General features: G+C 43.3%; 3 protein-coding genes across 5 annotated transcripts in view; 2 read left to right on the forward strand and 1 right to left on the reverse strand.

Moving 5' to 3' along the window:
* Positions 1 to 2588, forward strand: part of adamts10 (ADAM metallopeptidase with thrombospondin type 1 motif, 10) — an 81261-nt gene extending 78673 nt beyond the window's left edge. For all 3 annotated transcript variants that reach the window (XM_072681330.1, XM_072681333.1, XM_072681331.1), the window contains exon 25: positions 186 to 2588. In XM_072681330.1, coding sequence (XP_072537431.1) covers positions 186 to 295 — 110 coding nt within the window. In that variant the 3' untranslated portion in view covers positions 296 to 2588. The remainder of the gene's footprint in view (positions 1 to 185) is intronic.
* mknk2b (MAPK interacting serine/threonine kinase 2b) overlaps positions 1 to 25697 on the reverse strand; it is a 318007-nt gene that overhangs the window by 172302 nt on the left and 120008 nt on the right. The gene's annotated exons all lie outside the window — the stretch shown is intronic.
* The window catches only part of myo1f (myosin IF), a 45736-nt gene continuing 31537 nt past the window's right edge, over positions 11499 to 25697 (forward strand). The window contains exons 1-3 of the mRNA XM_072681334.1: positions 11499 to 11745; positions 22275 to 22406; positions 24509 to 24598. Of these exons, the coding sequence (XP_072537435.1) occupies positions 11743 to 11745; positions 22275 to 22406; positions 24509 to 24598 (225 nt within the window). The 5' untranslated portion in view covers positions 11499 to 11742. The remainder of the gene's footprint in view (positions 11746 to 22274; positions 22407 to 24508; positions 24599 to 25697) is intronic.

Below are 25697 nucleotides of genomic sequence, written 5' to 3' on the forward strand. Positions count from 1 at the left end.
AATTCATATGTATATATAAAGATTATGATTATATAATTATATATATAATTATAGTTTGATACTATATGATAATAATTGTTACCTCAGTTAATGCCAGCTTTATTAATGTGTTTTAATTGTAAATTCTTTGTATTTCTTTGTTATATTTTATTAATTAAACCTTTCATGCCCCCCCTCGTCCCCAGAGTGTAAAGATGTGAACACAGTGGCATACTGCCCCCTGGTGCTCAGGTTCAAGTTCTGCAGCCGCTCATACTTCCGACAGATGTGCTGCAAGACCTGCCAAGGACACTGACCCACACTCTTCCTTCTCTCCTCTCTTCTTCTCCGTCGCTCTGCCTGGGCCAGCACCGCCCCAGCTCCACATTCCAGGGCAGAGAAAGAGAGAGAGAGAGAGAGACAGAGAGAGTGAGAGAGAAAGGTAGAGAGAGATAGAGACTGTGCTGCTGCCTTCAACTCTCCAGTCCAGCTGCTCTGGCACGGCTGCTCTGAATATCGGACGGTCAGAGACTCGTCTGCCTTCTTTTAGCTCTCTTTAGCGTGGTGCTAGTCTTGTGTCGGCCGTACCGCATACCCTCGGCTCCCTCAGCTCTAATTGGATCCGGCCTCAGAGGACCACAGCACTGCACACTTCAGCTTCAGTCGCACAGAAAACGTACATTTTTGCATAATTCACAAGGTCCAGGTACTCTTCACATTGTGCTCAACTCTCACAGGTTCAGAAGGGGGTTTCTTGCTCCCCCTGTAAGGTCAGTTCCACTACTATTCTAGACACTAATTAGTACGTAAGTCGTTGAGCTGCTACGTTTGTTCTTCTGATCTACTCATTATTGTTTGGAAAGATACTTTAACTTTTTCAACTGCTCGCTATAACCCTCCTCTCTCACCTTGCTTTTTTAAGTTGAGCTAATCATTTACGAAACTTTTTAAATGTACCTGAGAAATGTATCAAGTTCTTCCTAAACTAAGGCTGTGTTTACATTACACAGATGTAGCAGGGTTCTAACATCTGACATCATCTCGCTAACATCAGCTGGAGAAGTTAAAATCTAGTGAACATCAGCTAGAGTTGTTTTTTTTTTAACGTCTAGCTAACATCAGCTAGGATAAACACCTAGCAAACATTAGCTAGAGTTGTCAGCACCTAGCAAACATTAGCTAGAAAAAGTTAACATCTAGTTACGAATCAGCTAGAATAGTCAACATCTAGCAAACATCAGCTAGAGTAGTCACAATCTAGCTAACATCAGCTAGAGATGTTAACATCTAGCAAACATCAGCTAGAGTAGTCACAATCCAGCTAACATCAGCTAGAGTTGTCATTTAACATTTAGCTAAACATTAGCTAGAGATGTTAACATCTAGTAAACATCATAGTAAACATCTAGCAAACATCAACTAGACTACTCAGCTAGAGTAGTCATTTACCCTCTAGCTAACATCAGCTAGAGACGTTAACATCTAGCTAAACATCAGCTAGAGTAGTAAACATCTATCAAACATCAGCTAGACTAGTTAACATCTAGCTAAAGATCAGCTAGAGTAGTCATTTATCCTCTAACTAACATCAGCTAGAGTAGTTAACATCTCGCTAACATCAGCTAGAGATGTTAACGTCTAGCTAAACATGACTACTGACTACTCTAGCTGATGTTAACTAGATGTTAACTACTCTAGCTGATGTTAGTTAGAGGATAAATGCTGATGCTTACTACTCTAGCTGATGTTTAGCTAGATGTTAACATCTCTAGCTGATGTTAACTACTCTAGCTGATGTTAGAGGGCAAATGACTACTCTAGCTGATCTTTAGCTTGATGGTAACATCTCTAGAGATGTTAACGTCTAGCTAAACATCAGCTCTAGATGTTAACGTCTAGCTAAACATGACTACTGACTACTCTAGCTGATGTTTAGCTAGATGTTAACTACTCTAGCTGATGTTAACTAGATGTTAACTACTCTAGCTGATGTTAGAGGGTAAATGACTACTCTAGCTGATCTTTAGCTAGATGTTAACTAGTCTAGCTGATGTTTGATAGATGTTTACTTTACATCTCTAGAGATGTTAACGTCTAGCTAAACATCACCTAGAAAAGCAAATGTCTAGCTTAACATCAGCTAGCTATCATCTAGCTATCATCTAGCTAACATCAGCTAGAGATGTTAACATCTAGCTAAACGTCAGCTGGAGTAGTAAACATCTACACATCTGAACATGTAAATGTGGAGTGTTCTGGGGCACAGGAGCTGAGAACCAGAAACTGCTTAGTTTAGTTGTTTGCGTAGAGAGAGACTGTCGACTGAAGTGGGCAGTGTGCTGGTGGTCCATGGCTGGCTTTGAGGACACTACACTGATCGTCCTCTCCTGCTCACTGATTCTCACCTGGTTCTAACTGTTCTAACAGCCAATGGTTCTAACTCATGAAGGCCCTCTGCTGTCTTACTCAGCCTTACTCTTACTATGTCGAAAATCTGACAGGTCACAGATATTTAATTCCTTTCTTTTCTTTCGTTTTATTACCTTTGGGTTTTATTTACTGCTTTAGAGATGTTGGGATATGTCAGTATCATAAGCTTCCTAACTGTGTTACAGTCTCTTAGTCTTTTTCTAATACTGGACGATCCTGTTTCTCACTGTATTGTGGTTCTGCGTGGATTACTTGCCATGATCTTGCCATTTGGGTCGGGGTAACAATGCTGATGTAGTCAGGTGTTAGGACAGCTGTTGGCATTGAGATGAGTGTTGTATACAACTGTTGTATAGCTGGAGATGGTGATAGTGAGTCGTTCAGACATGACCTCAGTCGTCAGGAGCTTCCAGAGCAATCAGAGCTTCCAGGGCTGGATAAAGCACAAAACTCCTGTACTTGAGTAAAATGCTCTTGGTTAGAGCCGAGTATCACTGGAAATACTAAAATACAAACACCAATCCCGATACCTTGGCTTCAGCACAAGTTTCAGACTAAAAGTGGGCGTGGCTTAAACCAATTAGTACTGTCATTAATAACATGCATACAGAATTTTAATAATTGTATACTCCTAAAATAAAGTCGCTACCAGGGCTACTTTTAGCGATGCCATAGAATCCATTTACCATGAAACGTCGATCCCAAAGCCTAGGCTTCATTTGTCGGCCGCTAGTCAGCTACCGAAGGCTGCTCCAAAATGAAGGACCCTTTGTAAACAGCCCAGAAATGCAGCCTACGTTCGGGTCGATTTGGAGGACGTCCTTGTATCCTTCTCAGCACTTAATTACCCACAGTTCTGTGTGCACATACAACCTCATTGGGGGGAAAGTGATAAAAGGAAAAGGCAGCACCACAAAAATGTTGGAAAACGAAGCTGATTCTCAAGCTTCTTGCCGCAGTTGCAGGAGGCGGGGCCTCTCTGGTGACATCATCACACAGTCTGGTTATACATCAGTGTGACCAATAGGAATAGCTTCTAGGAAGGAGTTCCATAGGCCTGTCCTACTGAGGACCTGTCCGTCAGATTAATATTATGTCAAAATATGAAATTATATGAAATATTGAATAATATGAGTGAAAATATGAAAGTAAAAAAGTTAAAATAGAGTTATGGTTATTAGTGTTGTATTATTTTAATGAGCAAATTCTGTAGTTTTCTGAGTTTTAGGTTCAAGTCGGAACCTAAAAGTCCAGCAATGGGCAGTCAGTTGACCCCATTTGGTGCAAAGGGGAAGCGTTGGCTTTGGTGACAGCTAAGCTGATGGGAATCAAGCCAGTCTAACGCAGCAGTGAATCAATCTTCCTCCGTTTGCTCACGTAATGATGCGCAGTTGTGGGCGGGGCTTTCGCATTGAATCAGCATATCAGACAGACAGTCGCCTTGTTGTCGCTCATCAAAGCCTATGCGGTTTTTAGATAGAGATTCTGTGTCAGCCAGGCAAGCAGATCATTAACATCAGTAAATGTCGCTTTGCAGATTATGAGCCTTGGGCTGTCCCCAGGTCCTGCTTAAAGGCTTCTCACATCAGGACCTTATGACACATGTCTAAATATCTGCTCCCTGTCTGCTTCTGCTCTCTGAAATTTCCCTCCTCCACACGAGCACTCATGAGCGAGGGAAGCTACAGTTTGTGGTTCTTTGTGGACATGATCAGACCAGGATGCACCTGGACAATCTTCTCCTGCCCCTGGTGGTCACCTTCCTTCCCCAGCCTCGTATAGTTCCCTCAACCTCCGCAGTTAGTTTATAGTCAGTGTGTCTGGAAGCTCATTTGTTTTGTCTGCAACCATGACAACAGCGCTTTGATTGGGCGCTCTGATGGTTTTCAAAGCTTTTTTTGTGAAAGGGTCTCTCTCGTGCAGCTCCACCATAGAGTTCCATAGAGCCGTAGCTGCGTTCCAGCCTGGATTGGCAATGGCAGAGACGCCATTCTCCCTGTTAAAGTGAAGTGGGAGTATCTCCATCATTCTGCAGCTGCTGTTTTAAGGTAGAACTGCTACAGTAAAGCTACTCTAAGTGACTCAAGTACAGGATCTGAGAACTTTATCCTCCACGTCTTTTAACTTACAGGAATCGTAAAATGCAAGAGCACCAAAACATGATATATGGTGTCCTGAATGACGCTGTGTTCTCAGTTAAGCTGAAGGCCCCTTATGTAAATACAATTGAATACGCTTCAGAAATCATTCAATCGATGTATAAGGACTCGAATATTCCACTGCTACAGACCTACGCTCATCACAAGTCGTTCTCTGTACTATTGAGCTGGTCCTAAGGGTTGGCCATTGTGGTGCTTTGGTGGTTTTGGAGGTTTTGGCCGCTGAGAGCTAGGGGGAGCTGTGATTTCTTGTGTATGTGTATCAAAATAGGGGGTCTGTACTGTAACTTAGCGGAGTGTTGCCCTCCCTGCTGAAACCTTGAAGGTGTCTAATGCCTCGTGATGGTTTAGCTGATGGTCAGTAGAGGTATTTTGTGTTTTCTTGGGGTTCTTGGGTTGGTGTCACAATGGAAAAGTACGGAAATGTGCTGATCAGCCATACCATTAAAACCATTGCCTGATATTGTGAAGATCCCACCATTTACCGCCAGGACCCCTCTGACAAGTCGAGGCACGGATTCCACAAGACGGTGAAGACTCTGAAGGTGTCCTTGGGCATCTGGCACCAAGACAGTAGCTGCAGATCCTTGTAAGTGCTGTAAGTTGTGAGGTGGGGCATCCATGAGCATCAGCTTGGTGCACTTTTGGTAGGTACTTACCACTGCATACTGGGGGGGGGCACCCCACAAGACCTACCTGATGTTTGGGAGATGTTCTGACCCAGTCGTCTAGAACGTCACAGGTTGGTTCTTGTCAAAGTGTCTCCGATTCTTACACTGACCTATTTTTCCTGCCTCAACACCTTCACCACCTTCAAGAGCTAACTGTTCACTCGCTGCCTAATATGTAGATCCACCCCTTACAGAAGCCAGAGGAACCAGTCAGTGTTACTCCCGTCACCTGGTTTTAATGTTATGGCTGTTTGGTATATATAAAGTGTGTTACATGAACACAATTCTTGCCCAGAAAGCAGTTCTGTTGATGTCACACATTATATTAATTTTCAACCATTTGCCACATCAATCATATCATACAAATTGAAGGTGCCATTATTTGCAGTGTGTAAGAAAACTGGTGCAACCATTAAACCAGTTCCCCTGAGGAAGCAAAACCATCAGGTTCTAATATTAATGGTTCTAATCGGCTGCTTCACTGTAAACAATTAAAGTCAGGTCAACCTAAACGTGTAAGTTGATTGTTTAAGCAGTGCTTTCTTCGCTTTACTCAAACACTCTTGAATTTTTCATCCCAGTTTGGAAAACTCTGTGGCTCCTCCCCTTCAATCTGTCTACTGTTTATTCCCAACTGCTGGTTAGAAAACTCCCCCATCACATGACATCCCCAGACTGGAAGAAAGGCTTTTGCCAATGCTGAGATTTGAACTGATCACCTCCTCACAGTTGATTCTGAGCAGCAGTTAGACCGTAGGGCCGGTCTAGAGCTGTTAAAACTACAGATCTGAGCCGATCTACCAAATGTACATGGCCTTACAGCTCTAGAGTGGAGCGACTGTCTAACTGCCTGCTTGTCAAGAGACTCAGAATCAGAAGTTCAAATCCCATCAGCACCACTGCCCTCCATGGTCTGGAGGAGTATTACATTTAATCAGTTTCAGCTGCAGCTCATTTATTAATGTTTTCAAAGCTCAATGCAATATGGATTGTTGACCAAACTGAGTTAGGAGAATTTTGGACTCCACTAAGTTGAGTTAACTCAAAAGCCACTCCGTAATTGTTTCAAGTTGACCTGACTTTATTATTTTTTTAGTATTTTACAGTGTCGAAATGTCATTTATCTGTGGGTGTATTGACTGGTCAGTACCGCAAAGTGGCCCAGGTGTGATGGGCTTTCTCCTGGTCTGCTTTGGTCAGCTCTGATGCTTTGCAGTACATTTGTAACGTAAGATTTAAGGAGTGGTCTGTCTATGGTGCTTTGGAATGGTGCTATTTCTTCCTTTTCTCTCATAATCTCAAAACTAGTACTTTTATTGTTATTGCAACTTGCTTGAGATAAGGATTAATATGAGAGCTAAAAGTCTACAGAATTCTATGGTATGTATGGAATTATTGAGGCATATTTTTTAGGGGTGGGGAGGGGGCAGTACATAATCAAGCCTCGGTAGATCTGAAACACGAAAGTGTCGTTATTTTTGTTATTATGTGAGCTTTATTATTGTTATTATTGTTGTTGCTGTTATTGTTATTATTGTTGTTGTTATTATTTTTATTATTAACTATGTTTTATGTTGTACTTAACATGTTACACTTGAAGTGTGCCGATTGATCTTGGCTGACTGACGGCCCGAGCAGTTTAACAGTTATTGTTGATGTTTGTAAGCGCTATGGAAATAACATTGTGTACTGTAATGTGCATCTAAATGAAATATATGTTCCTGGGTTTTATTTAGAACAATCAAAATGAAAATTATACAACGAATAAAGAAGCGGTGCATTGTGATAAGGAGAAAGCCGGGCTGTGTGCTGTTTGCTTTGTCTTCACAAATATAACTATAAATGTTAGTGCCAGGTTTCAATGGAAGTCAATGTAAAAAGATTTTAGTCCAGGTCATTTTGGAGCATTTCTATTGCTCCATTCAACATCAAATTGGGCCACAATGAAGCGGGCAACTGCCAGCTTCATGTTATGTCCACAAGTGAGAGCACAATATAAGGTCCAAAAGTTTGTGGACACCCCTTCTAATGAATTCATTCAGCTGAAAGTGTTCTATTACCAAAGAATAGCCCCTCCACTTTGTACAGACGTCCCTTTAGCTCCTCTTTGCACTAACAATGACTTAACCAGCCATGTAGCCAGCCACCGCCTCTTTTCCAACTGCCGCTGATGCAGCATCACCAGGAAGCCGTCACACCTGGAGGAAAGTGTCAGGTCTCCGGCTCCACCACACCAGCTAACAGACGCCTCTGCCAGGCCAACGTCGTTTAATCATGATGAGAGGAGAGAGCGCCATCTACCCACCCGGAGAGAGCACGGCCAGTTGTGCTCTCCTAGACTCCGGCCGCTGACGGCAAAGCTCACGACCCCCGGGGCTACATTAGACCACTTAGCCACTCTGAGCCCCTCTCGCTTTTCTTCTCTCAAGCAGTTTTGGCCAGTAATTGTGTAAGAGGACATGTCCTGGAAAAAGAGGATGTCTGGTCACATGTTTGCCCCACATATGAATGCCCAACAGTTGCAACCAATAGCCACTTCAGAATCATGGTGATGCTCCACTGACTGTAACAGGGAGAATGGCGTCTTTGTCAATATCCAAGATAACAGGTCCATGTGGGTTCCATGTCGGTCTCACATATGGATGCCCACTGGGGTCAGTTGTTGGGGAGTTGTTAAACATGGGCCCCATCTGGGTTGTACACTGCAAACGATGATGATGTGAGATTAGGGTTGGGGGGGCCCATTTGGGAAGCCTAACTAGGGGCCAGTACAAACCCACTCAGAGCCCATGCCCATCTGGAACCCACCTAGCCCATGTTCCACCCATGTCCCTGGGCACACTTGAGCATTAGAGAGAGAAATGGCATGGGAGTGTACAGTGTACAACACAGATGCGGCCCATGTTTAACCCCTCCTGGTCCCATCACTGACCCTGGTGGGCATCCATATGTGGAGCCTACGTGGAACCTGAGGACAAATGGACAGATGTTATCTGGGATAGTGCCGTAGCAGCGTTCCGGTCCAGAGTGGGAATGACAGAGATGTCTTTCTTCGGCACTTTTGGTTCCATCACAAAGGAGCTGTGAGTGCAAAGAACCTTTACAATGGTCAAGAACCTCTACATTGACTTCTTGGAACATTTTAAAAAGGTTCCTCACATGGGCATGTTAGCTGGGATAGTGCCTGAGCAGCGATCCGGCCCGGAGTGTCAACGGCAGAGCCGTCATTCTCCCTGTTAGAGTCAGTGGAGCATCCAGCCTCCAGACCCTGAAGCTGCAGATTTAAGGTACGGTACTACATAGTGTTGCTTTACCTGCACAGGATTTTTTGATGGCTGTTCTTGATTGATTGTAATTGTACGAGATTTACAGGACTATGTATCGTTATTGGTCCACAACAGCAGGTGTGAAACTGTTTGCTTTTGATCTCAACCAAAAGTGGTGAGAGAGTGAAGCGTGTGTTGGGCGGAGCCTCTGTGGTTCAAACCGCCAGTGGGAGTGGTCCTGCTGCTAGGCCTCCGCTCTCACGGCTTTACCCAGAGAGTATTATCGGCTGATCTGAGGTCAGCTTCATGCTTTTCTTTCTGTTTTCGAAGCCACCTGAAAAGAACACCACAGCTTCTGCTCTTGCTTCCCCTTTCTGTTTGCTAGCCCTCTTCACTTCAGTCTTCAGCCTTTTCCCAGGGATTAAATTAAAGGTTCACCGAAAATCACTTAGATCTTCTGAAGATGATCTGCTTCATCAAAGCTGCCTTACTGGTTAGTTAAAGTGCCCTTAGCCTACATTGTTATTATTCATTTGTACATCATCATTCCCCAGCCTTTATTTATCTCAGAAACGGGTCGTTTTTGTTTATATTTACATTTACATTTAAGGCATTTAGCAGATGCTCTTCTCCAGAGCGACTTCCATAAGAGCTTCACTGTTACTCAAGAAGAACCTCAGCTAGTTTGAGTAGACTAAAATTCAAAGATACCTCTAAGATTAGACTCTACTAAACACAAGTCAATATGGAGACCATAATACTAGACCATAATAATAGAACAGAGGGAGCTATGCGGCCTCCTCCAGCAAGGGCTGTCAATCACTTAATTCCTAAGTGAAGCCCCGCCTTCCTACGCAAGAGCAGAGTAAGGGGTACAAACTGATTTTTGGAGGAAAGTAAAAATGGGCAGATGTAGCACAAGGAATATTGGAGATACTGGACAGGCAGTTTAGAGGAGGAAATGGGCGGGGCTTTCTTGTTTTTGAAACATGGCTGGGCGGAGCTACACATCACACTGCAACAAGTCAGCAGAGGTGCTGGACGTGTGGTTGCTTCACTTTTGAGGGATGTTGCACTGTGAATGCTTTCTAGTCATTGGGTCTATATATTGGTGCTGCCACACAAAAACCTTGTATCTCCAAAATAGCCATTTTGGAGTATGTCTATTGGTCCATTCATCATGAACGTCTACCAGATTTGCCAATAATTGCCAGAACCACATTAAATCAAGAAGTATAAAAAACTACAAAACTGTAGATACAAGGTTTTTGCATGACAGTGAGAAAGTGTGAACGTGTTGTTTCTTCACAAAAATAATGCATCAAAGCTTTTAGCTTGATTTCCATATTTGGACTGAGAGTAAAGTAAAAACTTTTGTTTGTTTACATACACAATATGTCCAAATGTTTGTGGACATCATTTTCTAACAGAATGTAGCTGACTGGATAAGCCATGTTTAATGTTTACTTCTTTAGTTCTGCTAATATAGCTATTAGACACTATGTGTCCAATTGTTTGTGGACACACCTTCCAATGATATAATTGAGAACAGAGAACAGATGTGCAATTGCACACACAAAGCTTGTCCAGTCCCCTTAGAGAAGTACTACCAATAGAATAGAACTCTCTGGAGCAGATAAGCAAACATGAACCTATTAACACCATGCTGCTTAATGCCAGGTGTGGGCTAGAGGGGTATAAAGCCCCCCAGCATTAAGCTGTGGAGCAGTGAAAGAACTGGGTTCTCTGGAATGATGGATGGTGGTGCTCCATCCAGTACTTTTGGGATGAGGCGGGGTGGTGATCCTCATCCAACATCCTGACCTTACCTCACTAATGCTCTTTTCGCTGCATGCAATCAAATCCTCACAACAATGCTCCTCTAGTATAAATCTTGTAGAAATCTAGTAGAAAGTCTTCTTCCCTGTAGACACAGTTAGTAGAGACAGTGACTCCAACAAAAGCAGAGAAAAATTAATGCCCTTGATTTCAGAAGAAACAATGAATGAGCAGTTGTCCCAATACTTTTGTCCCATCACTTTTGTATTACAAAAAAAACCTTAAAAAAAGATTCACAATACAAGCGTTCTTTGATCAGTGCCATAGAAGAACCACTTTTGGTTCCATCACAAAGCGTTTTTCCAAAGCGGTTCTTATTGGAACCAGTGGTTCTTTTATGACATCACTCAACAAACCCTTCGGAGAACCCGCATTTTACGAGTGTGCAGAAAAGGGGTCAATGCCTCACATCCAACATGTATTAATAGGAAATCTGGCCCCATTGTCTGCAGCAGCAGCTTCTACTCCTGCAAGAAGGCTTTGCAGTAGATTTTGGAATATTGCTGTGAGGAGGATTGCATTTGATTGCATTCAGCCACAAGAGCATCAGTAAGGTCAGGTGTTCCTTCTGCCACTCCGACTCATCCCAAGGCCTGGGTGGAGCTCCACAGCTCCAACATGTATTAATAGGAAATCTGTCCCCATCATCTGCAGCAGCAGCTTTGCAGTAGATATTGGAACATTGCTGTGAGGAGGATTTGATTGCATTCAGCCTGCAAGAGCATCAGGGAGGTCAGGTGTTGACGTTGGATAATTCGACTCATCCCAAGGCCTGGGTGAAGCTCCACAGCTCCACAGCCCAATGCTGGGGGGTGGGGGGGGGGTGGATGCTAGGGTTTACACCCATCTAGCAGATGTTTGGCTTTGGGCCCGGTGATCTTAGCCTGATAGGTGACTCCTCGAAAGCGCCCCGTTCTGTCAGCAGTGCTTTTCTACGATGTCAGCAATGACTGCGCCTCAGAGCGGCTGAGCTCACTAATACAGAAACTGCGATATTACTCTAATGTCTGCATCCTACACTCAGCAGTAAACAACATGCACTGTTCTCACACTTGTTCCTCTGGGTGTGAGTCTGCATGTGTGTGTGTGAGTGTGTGTGTGTGTGTGTGTGTGTGTAAGATCAGTTGCAGTTCTTTTCTGAGGTATGCACTGGGGGAGTATGAGGAAGTCGTGGTGTGAGAGCTTGCCGGAGTTTGATTTGCTTCACTGAGGCAGTCACGGTTCGGTTTAAATGGTCTGCTCATGATGGAGACCTGCTGACCGGGTGTTTGTTGGATTTTCTCACATGCACAAACACACACAGCTACACACGTACACACATACAGTTCTGTCCAAAGGGAGGACCCATAGGGGTGCGGAAGAGGACAGTCTACAGAGGACCACCTCAATCCTGGCACAATGGTAAGTGCATGTCCTACCCATCATCAGCTGCCTTTCTCGCTGTGCTCCGGTCCAGGATGGGCCGGGGTCCTGCTGTAGTTCTTGCACCTGTGAGATGTTGCTTCTTGGGTTATTATTAGCGCTGAAGATCGTACCGAGTCCCTCGAAACTTGTATGGCACGGACGGTGGTCCCGAAATACCAAAAAGTCAAGTAGTCTAGCAATTCTTGATAAGTACAATTCACTGATTAATCAGATTATTCTAATACCTGAAGAGCTTCAAGCTTCAAGCTTCAAAGCTTCAAGGGTCCCATCTGCACATTGCTTGCGCAACATGTTGACCTGATTAGTGTCTAGCGAAAAAAAAAACAATTCAAAAAAGCAATTCAGCAGACTGATTATCTTTCTCCAGTGATCTTAAACCACACTTGCAGCCACGCTTTTTCGCCATATGTGTGGTGTGGATTTTAGGCACAGCCCACCGATGCTATCTGAGGACCTTGTGCACGTTAAAGAGTCATTCATACTGTTGGCGAATTAAATGCAGGTAAAACCGGCCTAAATCGGTCAGGTTCTCCCTGAAGCGTATCAGGAAATGGTCAATGGTCAAAAAAAAACCCCAAAAACAGAAGTGCTAAAGCTGCTGGACTGTGGAGGTGGTGGAACCTGACTGCAATTCCTTAAATGGAAGAATCATAATATTCTTTCCTGTTTTTGGTTCTCTACCGGAAGTGATATAGCTGGAGACCTCTGGTGGGTCACTAATGCAGGTAGGCGTAGGGTGTAGGATGTTCTGATGATTCCATGTCCATCAGTTTATTTATAAGTTGCTGAAAGTGGGTCTCTAAAGACTCTGAACTCGGACTGCGGACTTGGGTTCGAGCACTGCCCACCTTCAAAATAAATGGCAATCATTGAAAATTCGCCTTAGAGTGGACCAGGTTTGATTGGAGACCGAGAGGTCTGAGTAGGTTAGAGTTGGGACGGGGGTTTGGTTGAAGTCAATGTTGAGGTTAAGCTGAAAGGCTGTTTTTATAGGCTGAAGCAGTTGACCTGGGTGTGCATGAGTTTAAAGCAGTGTTTGGGTGGGTCTGGGTGTTTAGGCTGGGTCTTGATCAAGGCAGGGTTTGTCCTGGGTGTGTGATGTGTCTGGTTAAGGTTAGGGCCGTGTTTGTCCTGCGCAGTTCTTGTTCATGGTGATGGCAGGGTCTGTTTTGAGATCAGGCTGGGTTTGGTTAAAGGAGGCATCCTAGCTTTGGGCCATGTATGAGTGTAAGTAATACAGGGGTTGTCCTGGGTTTGGGCCATATTTGGTTGATCTTAAGACAGGGTTTGTCCTTGGTTTGGGCCATTTTAGCTTGATCTTAAGACAGGGTTTGTTCTTGGTTTGGGTCATAATAGGTTGATCTTAAGACAGGGTTTGTCCTTGGTTTGGGCCATATTAGGTTGATCTTAAGACAGGGTTTGTCCTTGGTTTGGGCCATATTAGGTTGATCTTAAGACAGGGTTTGTCTTCGGTTTGGGCCATTTTAGGTTGATCTTAAGACAGGGTTTGTTCTTGGTTTGGGACATATTAGGTTGATCTTAAGACAGGGTTTGTCGTTGGTTTGGGCCATATTAGGTTGATCTTAAGATTGGGTTTGTCTTCAGATTGGGACATATTAGGTTGATCTTAAGACAGGGTTTGTCCTTGGTTTGGGCCATTTTAGGTTGATCTTAAGACAGGGTTTGTCCTTGGTTTGGGCCATATTAGGTTGATCTTAAGATTGGGTTTGTCTTCAGTTTGGGACATATTAGGTTGATCTTAAGACAGGGTTTGTTCTTGGTTTGGGTCATAATAGGTTGATCTTAAGAGAGGGTTTGTTCTTGGTTTGGGCCATATTAGGTTGATCTTAAGACAGGGTTTGTCCTTGGTTTGGGCCATATTAGGTTGATCTTAAGACAGGGTTTGTTCTTGGTTTGGGTCATAATAGGTTGATCTTAAGAGAGGGTTTGTTCTTGGTTTGGGCCATATTAGGTTGATCTTAAGACAGGGTTTGTCCTTGGTTTGGGCCATATTAGGTTGATCTTAAGACAGGGTTTGTCCTTGGTTTGGGCCATATCTGGTTGATCTTAAGACAGGGTTTGTCCTTGGTTTGGGCCATATTAGGTTGATCTTAAGACAGGGTTTGTTCTTGGTTTGGGCCATATTAGGTTGATCTTAAGACAGGGTTTGTCCTTGGTTTGGGCCATATTAGGTTGATCTTAAGACAGGGTTTGTCCTTGGTTTGGGCCATATTAGGTTGATCTTAAGACAGGGTTTGTCCTTGGTTTGGGCCATATTAGGTTGATCTTAAGACAGGGTTTGTCTTCGGTTTGGGCCATTTTAGGTTGATCTTAAGACAGGGTTTGTTCTTGGTTTGGGACATATTAGGTTGATCTTAAGACAGGGTTTGTCGTTGGTTTGGGCCATATTAGGTTGATCTTAAGATTGGGTTTGTCTTCAGATTGGGACATATTAGGTTGATCTTAAGACAGGGTTTGTCCTTGGTTTGGGCCATTTTAGGTTGATCTTAAGACAGGGTTTGTCCTTGGTTTGGGCCATATTAGGTTGATCTTAAGATTGGGTTTGTCTTCAGTTTGGGACATATTAGGTTGATCTTAAGACAGGGTTTGTTCTTGGTTTGGGTCATAATAGGTTGATCTTAAGAGAGGGTTTGTTCTTGGTTTGGGCCATATTAGGTTGATCTTAAGACAGGGTTTGTCCTTGGTTTGGGCCATATTAGGTTGATCTTAAGACAGGGTTTGTCCTTGGTTTGGGCCATATCTGGTTGATCTTAAGACAGGGTTTGTCCTTGGTTTGGGCCATATTAGGTTGATCTTAAGACAGGGTTTGTCCTTGGTTTGGGCCATATCTGGTTGATCTTAAGACAGGGTTTGCCATTGGTTTGGGCCATATCTGGTTGATCTTAAGACAGGGTTTGTCCTTGGTTTGGGCCATATCTGGTTAATCTTAAGACAGGGTTTGCCATTGGTTTGGGCCATTTTTGGTTGATCTTAAGGCCATATTTGGTTTGGGCCATTTTAGGTTGATCTTTAGACAGGGTTTGTTCTTGGTTTGGGCCATAATTGGTTGATCTTAAGACAGGGTTTGTCCTTGGTTTGGGCCATATTTGGTTGATCTTAAGGCAGGGTTTGTTCTGAATTTGGGCTGTGCCTGGTTAATGTTAAGGCGGAGTTTGTCTTGGGTTTGGGCTGTGTCTAGCCTCACTATTTGAGAGAAGGGCGAGGTGGGGCAGTTACTGAAGAGGATGTGTGCATGCTTGCGTTTGAGGTGTTTCCGGGTTTGAGAGGGAATTTCGCAACTGCAGCCTGGTAGCATGTGGAGGGAAGTTGAGATGTATGTCAGAGGGGGCCTGTGGTTTCGTCTTGACACTTCCTCACCACATGTGTTTTCTAGAGCCCTGCTCCTGCACAACATTAGCAGACACACAACCACCACATCCAACCTGCATTATCTACATTAGTGGCCATCATAGCAACCCTGCCACTGTTTTAATGATTTGGCAGAATCATTATGTTTGAAGGTACATAATACATAATTTCTTAGAATTAGGCTGGTTAGGGTTAAGGCAGGGATTGTCCTGCATGGCCCAAAACTCGGGACATATCCCTGCCTTAACCTTTACCAGACACAACCTGATTCCAGGACAAATTTAGTATCCTAGAACAAAACTTCCCCTTACATCAACCAAACGTGACCCAAACCCAAATCAAGCCCTGTCTTAACATCAACCAAACACAGTCCAAACCCAGGGCAAACTGTGCCTTAACATCAACCAAATATGGCCCAAACCCAAAGCAAACCCTGCCTTAACCTCAACCAAACATGGCCCAAACCCAAAGCAAACCCTGCCTTAACCTCAACCAAACATGGCCCAAACCCAAAGCAAACCCTGCCTTAACCTCAACCAAACATGGCCCAAAACCTGCCTGAAGCTCAACCAAACATGCCACAAACCCTGTCTTAACAACAACCAAACATGGCCCAAACCCAGGGCAAACCCTGCCTTAACCTCAACCAAACATGGCCCAAACCCTGCCTCAACCTCAACCAAACATGGCCCAAACTCTGCCTTAACCTCAACCAAACATGGCCGAAACCCAGAGCAAACCCTGCCTTAACATCATCCAAACATGGCCCAAACCCAGAGCAAACACTGCCTTAACATCAACCAAACATGGCCAAAGGTTAAGGCAGGGATATGTCCCGAGTTTTGGGCCATGTTTGGTTGATGTTAAGGCAGTGTTTGTCCTTGGGTACTTAATTTGCCCATGAAATAATCCATGCCTGGTTAAGAGTAGAGTTTTTCTCAAATTCTGTCTGGGTAAGGTTAGGGTACGTCCTGGGGTCGGGCCATGTCTGGTTGATCTTAAGGCAGGGTTTGTCTTTGGTCTGTGCAGAGCCTGTGTAAAGTTGTGGCACATCATGCCAAGAAGCATCAGAGATTTTTCCATTGGTTAGAAAAACCTTGACTGGATTGGACTTAAAATTTGATTATTTTTGGATGTTTTACTCTCTGAACCAGTGAAAGTGGACGCAAAAAATGTGCATCGTAAGGGTTTGGATAAATATAATATGAATCATTCATTCTCAAACCTCAGACACACACATTTTACTTTCAAAAGCAGCTTATTCCTTGTTTCCCATGAGGCGTCATCTTTTCAACAGTTTCACTACCAGCAGGTATGACTGAATGAGTAGTCACATACTGCATCTTTTATAGTCCATTACACATTCATGTCTGCAGCCTAAGCAGCTAAATATGCCAAATATGGGCAATAGTAGATGGGCAAGCAGCTAAAGCATCATGTAAGAAGACAACACACTGCTGCTGCAGTACACAGGTCTTTTTTGCACCCACTCTGTTAACACATATGAGATCAATTTTCATGTGTCTTCCTGTTTAGACCACAGTGCAGAACTGGTCTCTCACATGCATAAGGCCCAGTTTTAATCTAAAAGTGCCTTGTTGTTGTCTTTCTCTGCACACTGCACGCAGAATAAGCCATTTCGGCCAGTTTGTGCAGCCTAGATTCCCCAATTTGCTGCATTTCTGGAGATTTCTTGCAGATCCCGCTTCGAAACACAACGTTTAGTAAGTTTCTACACTAAGCAACGTCACTTATTGATTCTAATGATTGGCCTCATAATGTAGAAGCTGTAGCAGCTGTGCTTTTACTGTAGACCACATGCTAACCACAGACAAGGCTAGTATTAATTACAACACACCCTTTTTATTTACCAAATTATTTTGCTGTTCTGTATATAATCAAGATCGCCCCTTCTAACTGGTGAATTACTGCGGTCGGACGGACTGAGGTCCATCTCCATAGAAAAGCCATGTTAACAGAATGGCAGCCACACATGGCAGCCTAAGGACACCATATTCACCAATGCCAGACAATGAGCACTGAGCTGTGGAGTTCTCCGAAGTGCTGGAGCTCCATTCAACACTTTTGGTACCTGACTTCACTTAAGCTGTCATGGCCGAATGCAATCAAATCATTCTTACAGCAATGTTTTCATATCTGGTGTCTTTCCAGAAGAGTAGAGACTGTTACTGCATCAAAGTGGGGGTGGCAAACTTTGCATTCACACTGTTGATTTCAGAAGAAAAGAGGAGGAGGAGCGCTGGAGAAGCAACTGTCCACAAACTTTTGGACATACAGTGTCTACAGCGTAAAAACCTGAAGCTGCTGAACTGACCTGACTGGTAGCATCCCCAAAATACTCCAAGCAGGTTCTGTCCTGTCCAAGTTCTGAAGAAAGAAGGTTCTTCAAGGCTTCTATGGTATAGACAGTGGTTCCATGTGGAACCCTGACATTGCACAAATCTATTAAGTCTATTATGGAGAACCTATAATCTCACCATAGCGTTCTACTCGAGTTAAGTCTCAGTACCACACAGGACCATGTTTGCTGAGAGTGTCTACAGCAGGTTCTCTGCCATTGGGAAGAACCATTTAACCACAGACTGATCGAAAGGGTACTATGAGCTGTCTCGGTTCTACGTAGAAGCTTCGCCTATCCTAAAAACCCTCGAAGAAGCATATCTCATCCTCATCCCCTCATCCCATTCTCTCTGAAAAGTACTTTATGGAGCACCACCATCACTACAGATAACATTACAGTTTTCCCATTGCTCCAGGGCTGGCCCAAGCCTTTATGGGGCCCTAAGCAGATTTTCATTTGGGGCCCAATATACCACCACCTCAGCACCAGATGCTTCATCATTTCATAGGGAGAGATGAGATATCGTGCCATACGCTAGAGCACCCCGGCTGTTATCGACCACCCCAGTATCCTATCGTATTTGCCCAACAGCGGCAGCAGCCAACAGCAGAAATTGATTGACCTAGTATTGGGGTCCCAACTATGAAAATAAATCAATATAATCATTGCTTTTATCTGTGTAATATCATTTTGTTTTATTATTAAATAACATTACATTATTCAATGTTATTTTTTAAATATTTATTTTTTATCATGATATCTTGGTGCTCTTTGGGGCCCCCTGGTGGCGTTGGGGCTCTAAGCAGCCACATAATTCGAGTATACCTTGGGCCGGCTCCGCACTGCTTCACTGCTCAATGCTGGGGTGTGGGGGGGGGGGGGGATTTGGGCTCTAGTCCACGCCTGGTATTAGGCAGCATGGTGCCAATAGGTTCATGATGTTAATCTGCTCCAGAGAGCCCTATTCTACTGGACAAGGTTCCTTCATTTGGAATTGGGGGGATTTTCATTCTCCTCGTTGGGAATATCAGGACAGTGCGGCCTATTTTCATACGTCACTTTTATCTGTGCAATACCATTTCGTTTTATTATTCAATGTTATTTTGGAAATATTTATTTTTTATCATGATATCTTGGTGCTCTTGGGGGCCCCCTGGTGGCGTTGGGGCTCTAAGCGGCCACGTAATTTGAGTATGCCTTGGGCCGGCTCTGCACTGCTTCACTGCTCAATGCTGAGGGGCTTTTTGTTACCCCTCTAGCCCACACCTGGCATTAGGCAGCATGGTGCCAGTAGGTTCATGATGTTTACGTGCTCCAGGGAGTCCTATTCTACTGGACGCAGTTCCCTAAGTTGGAATTGGGAGGATTCCTAATTGGTGCGGCCTATTTTCATATGGGTGTTTGTCAGGAGCAGCAAATGCTGCACAAACAACTACTGGCACCATCTGACAGTGACAGTGGCAATGTAACTGGCTTCTGTTTCCTGTGCTGATGACCACAAGCGTACACATTTGGGTATGTTTACAGACAGGCCGCAGTACTTCTTCTACTTTTAGTCCAGATGGTTAGTTTCTGTGTCAGGTAGCACACTCTACAGAGATGTCAGGCTGAGAGAACTCATCCTAATACAACTAGCGGCTCGTCCGTCATACTCTCTGACCAAATTCGGCACGACTTACATGAGATACATACAGCGATCAGCCATAACATTAACACTACATCCTTGTTTCTACACTACTCATACTCTGCAGACTCTGTTATCAGCCTCCTTTTACAGTGTTTGTTCTTCAGCGGTCAGGGCGGCCAGGACTGACCACCACAGAGCAGACTGTAGGATATGGCTGGTGGGTCAGTTGTTCTCAGCACTGGTGGTGGCGGCGGCAAGTGTGTTAGTAGTGTGTGTGTGTTGCGCTGGTGGTACGAGGTGAGGATCAGACACCTCGGCATCACCGCTGAAAGGTCCAGCCGACAACAGCGTCCTGTGGGCAGCAGGGTCCTGTGAGCACTGATAAAGGACTGGGGGATGACCAACTTTACCTCTACAAGCTGGACCGGCTCAGTAGGAGTGTCTAATAGAGAGTGGTCAGTGAGTGGACAGACAGACAGTGTTTAAGCACTCCAGCAGCACTGCTGCGTCTGATCCACTCACAATACACACTACTAACACACTCCCCACCACCAGGTCAGTCAGTCAGTGTCACTACAGTGCTGAGAATGACTGACCCACCACCCAAATACTACCACAGTCTGCTCTGTGGTGGTCAGTCCTGTGGGGTCCTGACCGTTGAAGAACAGAGGCTAATAACAGAGCATGCAGAGAAGCAGATGGATACAGTCTGGACTTATAGAGCTACACAGTGCTGCTGTATGGTCGGCGGAGCTGATATGATGGGCAGTGAGTGTGGTGTTAATGTTATGGCTGATGTTGTGGCTCAGATTTCACATTTCCACCTTTTTGGCAACGTGCTCCCATAAATGAACGTGAGTCACGAGCAGAACTTCAAGCACACGCACATCTCAGTTCAGCATTTCATCGGGCCGCTAGTGGCTCTCTGTGGCTGACAACACATCCGCCTCTGACAAAAGAGGAACCCGACGTGGTGTTCGTCCACTTCTCAATGTACACTTCTTCAGATGACTGTCAGGACGCTCTCAATCGCTGAGCGTTTTGTAACTCTCTCCTCTGCTTTAGCAACACAAGGCCTGGCTGACTTCCTTTAGGCTGTCCTTTGCAGCCAACTTCTCTCAAGTGCTTCACCCAGGAAGCCGGCGGAGGCCACCTCCAGCAGGCCTGTGAGTTTACATGGTTCGGGCGTGTGATATGAAGACGGAGTTATGAAATAACTGACGCTTCAGAGGAGGAACTTGCCCGAAGCTCCTCCTCCTGCTCATCTCTACCTTCAGTGTCCCATTACGAGGTTCCTGCACCACACCACATCACCACCCCCATCATCTCCGTCAGCTCCCCCAAGCATGACTCAGGGGTTCAGCCTTTTTGCTTAAAGCAGAAGCCTCCTGCAGTCTTGACCAGATGGGTGCTTTAAATGGTGGTTCTTTAGTGAGGACCACTTTTGGCTTAATGAGGTTTGTAGGAGAGATGTGTGAAGAACTTTAAAGGTCTAAAGAACCCTTTGAATCACCTCCACCCCCAAAGTTCTCAGGGTTCCCTCTCCTTTATTTGATCAGAAGCTGGTGGTCTGGTCCAAACTGAAATATTGAGTAGTTCCCCCTTAATGCCACAGAAAAAGACTCTGATGCGTTGGGACATGGACACCACAAGACCTCTGAAGGTGTCCTGTGGTATCTGGAACACCAAGAATTAAGCAGTAGATCCTTTAAGTCCTGTAAGTTGGATCAGCAAAACCTTGGTTGCCCATCATCCTGTCTCCAGTTCACCGGTTGTCCTTCCTTGGAGCACTTTTCGTAGGTCAGCATTGACCACTGCCTACCAGGAACACCCTTCATAGCCTGCCTGGTGTTTTGGAGATGTTCTGATCATCTAGAACGTCACAGTTAGGTTTTTTGTCCTGCTTCAACACCTCCATCTCCTTCAAGAACTGACTGTTCACCTGCTGCCTAATATACTGCATCCACCGCTTGGCAGCAGCCACAGGAACCAGATCATCAGTATTGGTCACTTCACCTGGCAGTTGTTTTAATGTTATGGCTGTTGTTGACCGAAGATGTTCAATGGACCTGCAAAACCTAGATCTCCCTAAAAACGAGCAAGAAGGGGGTGGTCACTGGCATGCTGGCTGTCACTGGCATTGGTGCTGGCTGTCACTGGCATGCTGGCTGTCACTGGCTGTCACTAGGTAGTGCGTCAGAGCCGGGTAAACGTCGCCTCCCTCTAGGCGCTTTGGTTGCCTGGTGATGTTGCATGTGGCGGAGGGACCGTGTGTTGGCGCCCCCTTCTTACTAGTGAAGGGGTGTTCTGTGTGATGATTGGGGGCAGGGTGTACGTATGGGTTGAGTAACTGCAGATCTAAATAATCCGAAATAAATTCATAAAAAATAGAAACGAGCAAGAACATTACTGGTAACCATGGCAACCCCTTTTTATGGGCCTGTAAAGGTTGTAAAGATGTAAAGGTTCTTGCCCAGTAAAAAAAAGGTCCTATAAATGGTTCTTCCAGCGATGCCATAGGAGAACCACTTTTGGTTCTATGAAGAACCTTGTTTCTAATGGAGATCTGTGAGCGTGAAGAAGTGAAGAACCTTTTAAAGGTCTAAAGAACCTTCATTTAAAGTAAAGATTCTTTTTGGGTTTAAAATAAATTTGATACAAATGAATTTTTGAGCAACACCATTGAAGAAACATTTTTGGTTCCATAAAGAAGCATTTTTAAGAGAGTCATGAGTATGAAGAACTGAAGAACCTTCACTTGATGTAAAGGTTCTTTGCCAGTTTAAAAATAAGCTCCTACAAACGTTCAGTGATGCCAAACCTACAAACCTTTGTTTGTAATAGAGAAGAACCTTTTAAAGGTCTAAAGAACCTTCATTTAAAGTAAATAATCTTTTCTAAGATATCTTATCTTTTCTTTTGGTTCTATAAAGAACCAGGTTTGTAACTGAGAGCTTAGAGCCGGAAGAAGTGAAGAACCCTTTACTTGATGTTATGTGAAGGTTCTAAAGACTTACTTACATCTCAATTACAAACACAGTTCTTTCTAGAACCAAACGTGGTTCTTCTACAGCATGAGTGTGCACTCCAAGCCCATGTATAGAGCGATTTGTGACACAGCCTGTACTGGTGTTCGTTCTTCCACAGGCCAGTAAATACCACTGGCAGAGTCAGAATGTCAAGCAGAGCGGAGTGGACGACATGGTGCTCCTGTCCAAGATCACTGAGGAGGCCATCGTGGAGAACCTCAAGAAGAGATACATGGATGATTACATCTTCGTATCCTTTCACGGTACACACCCACTCACACCGCCCAGCTGGTCCTCAGCGGTTAGTCCTGGGCCTCTGAGGTGCTGACGTGAGGTAGGGGGTTCCCTCCAGGGTCTTCTATGGGACACACTGGTCCTTCTAATAAAAATGTATTAATGAAGGTCGCGATACCCAGAAAAACGTTCTTCCTCAAATCACTGACCATGCCAGGCTTTAGCATTTCTGACCAAACTACCTCTTTAAATTTTCACTTCCTGTGAGCTGAACACCAGGGAGCATTGAAGAATACTGCCCAGCTTCAGGATCTTAAAGATAAGTGTCTGTGTTTAAGGGAAACGAGATGCACAGAATCTGGTCTCCTCAGAGGGTGTCAGTGCTGTCAGAGTTAGACTCATAGCTTCATAGTCTAATGACCCACTAGATAATGGGTCCCTAGATCCGTTCTTTTGCACTAAGGCAAAGGTGAATTTTGATTCAACTCAAATGTTGATCCATTTATTTTTATATTTCTTTATTCTGAAAAATACCTAATATATGGCTGTGGAATTTGATTCAATTTAAATATGTAAAATCAAGAAATTTTGCTATGCTTTTATAAACATTTTGCTGTACATTTAAATTACATTTAATGTCAAAGAAATTAATAAAATAAGAAAAAATTGGCTATGGATTTTGACTACACTAAAATAAATAATGAATGAATGAATAAATAAATAAAAACTCAGAAGGTTCATTTTAATTCAACTTAAAAACACAGAAAATCTGGCAGTGATTTTAGTCCAGCGTTCTATTATGCATTCTAATAAACACAAATTCATCTATTCAATTTAGTTAAACTTAAATGTTAATTTTTAAATGTAAAACATTGATGTTAACTTTAAATGTATTAAATGTATTTTTGTAAGGAATCTGGCTATAAATTCTAACAAACAAATAACTTTGCTATTAATTTTAATTCAACTTAAATGTTGAAAATTAGAAGTGGCTGCAAATTGAGATTAAAGTATATATTTAAAAATTATACTAAATTAATTAAACTAAATGTATTTTTTAAACTATAAGTATCTGGCTATGAATTCTAATAAACAAAAAATGTACTATTTTTTTAATCAATTTAAATGCTGAAAAATAAAAGTTGCTGCAAATTTCGATTAAAGTAGATGTTTAAAAATCTGGCTGTAAACATGTTACTTAAACTCATTTTAAAGATATTTTAATGGAATTTGGCTACAAATTCTGTTTAAAGTCAAATGTTAACCTATTGATGTTCAAATATATATAATGTAATGTTTCTATGGTCTCAAATCTGTAGAAAGGTTTTATTACATGGATGAAAAGTGTTAAAGTTTTAAAATACAAAATGGATTTAATTGATTTAATTGAGTTTAAAAGTCAAAATAAAATAAAACATTACATAAAAACAATACAGATGGACAGTGTTTACTTATTATTATTATGATTATTATAATTATTATAAACACTGTTGCTCGTTTCACTATAATGTTGTTTGATGTGTAATTATGAAATGTAGGTCTCTGATTCAGTGGAATTGTAGATGATCTCATTTAGCAGAATGTTTAGGTTATTTAGTTCACAGTCTCACCAACACACACAGCTAGCAGATCAAGAGAAGTGAGTGGTTCTTCTTTTCTGCCCGCGGCGTGGCTCAACATCCAGTGCTAAGCAACACACACTTCCTTGTTTCTCACTACACACATCTGTCAGTGTTCGCTACAGAGAAAACTGATCATGATTATGGTCTTAAATTTAGTTTAAAGTAAAATTTCAAATATTCAGAAATATGGTTGTAAATTTTGATTAAAGGAAAATTTCCAAACTGCAAAATCTGGTTGTGAATTTAGTTTAAAGTAAAATATCAAAACCCCAAATATCTGATGGTATATTTTAATTCAAGTAAAATTTCCAAACCTAAAAAAAATCTGGTTTTGAACTTAATTTAAAATAAAATGTCAAATATTCAGAAATCTGGTTGTAAATTTTAATTAATTAAAGTAAAATTTCCAAACCCCAAAAAAATCATTTGGTTGTGAATTAAAGTTAAAGTAAAATTTTGAATAGTAAATAGGGTAATCCTTAACTCTGACCTGTAGACATACATTGGGTCTGTGTTGATATCGGTCAATCCATTCAAGCAGATGCCCTATTTCACTGACCGCGAGGTTGAGCTTTACCAAGGAGCCGTAAGTAAATCACTGATCACATGACCGCAACACTACTCACCATTACACTTCACTGTACAGATCACACCCTGCGTTTCGGGATGTTTGGAGACTCAAAATCACTTGTTACTGATGAGCAGGTCTTATTGGTCCGTTTTCAATACAATACAAAATGCAAAGGCAACTTTATATGATACAGTATCTGATTACAGAGCTTTTTTTTTGATGTTACCTCAACTACTGTGTAAGATGTTAAGTCTGTGGCTCCGCCCCCTCACTCAGTCTATGGCTTATTCCCATCTGCAGGTTAGAGCTCCCCCTATCACACTGAGGGAGGCCTTCCTATTCTCAGACTCTTCCAGACCATTGAGGGCAGTGGTGTTGATGATGGGATTTAAACTAATGACGTCCTGAGCCTCTTGACAAGCAGGCAGTTAGACAGTCGCTCCACTCTAGAGCTGTGAAGCTGTGTCCATTTCTGTGTCTGAGAAAGAAGGGAAGGTAGATCTCTTATGTAGTGTAAGTTCACAGCTCTAGACTGGCCCTACGGTCTAACTGCTGCTTAGCATCAAGTGTGAGGAGGTCATCAGTTCATATCCCAGCAAGGCCTCAGCGCTCCATCGTCTAAACCTTTCCTCCCAGTCTGGGGATGTCATGTGATAAGGGCAGCTCTAATCTGCAGATGGGAATAAGCAGTAAACAGGTTGTGGGGGGGCGGAGCAACAGACTCAACATCTTACACTGTGTTTAATCAGGTGCATCTGCAGCCTTTTTACGGATGTTTTTGCAGACGCCAGCAGAACCTTAGTGACTAAACTGAAGCTCTTTTTTGGAAGCTCACGTTGTCTTGACTGCCGGAGACTTCTCACACTTCCTCCCCTCGTTGTGATGCTGTCACTCACCAGGTGTTTAAACCACCTTCAGGCCAAAAGAGCTTCGATCTGTCATTTTTTTAACAACAGACTGGAAGAGAAAGCTGTTGTATCAGCTGATCTGCATCAGGGAGGACAGTGTGATGAGCATGAGGCTTTGAGGAGATGAAGCTGAGCAGCTGCTGTAGAGTAGCAGCATCTCCGCAGGTTTCTGAGCTTCTGTGACTGAAAATCACAACATTCTCACT

Source organism: Salminus brasiliensis, chromosome 6 (genome assembly GCF_030463535.1).
Source record: "Salminus brasiliensis chromosome 6, fSalBra1.hap2, whole genome shotgun sequence".
Lineage (NCBI taxonomy): Eukaryota > Metazoa > Chordata > Actinopteri > Characiformes > Bryconidae > Salminus > Salminus brasiliensis.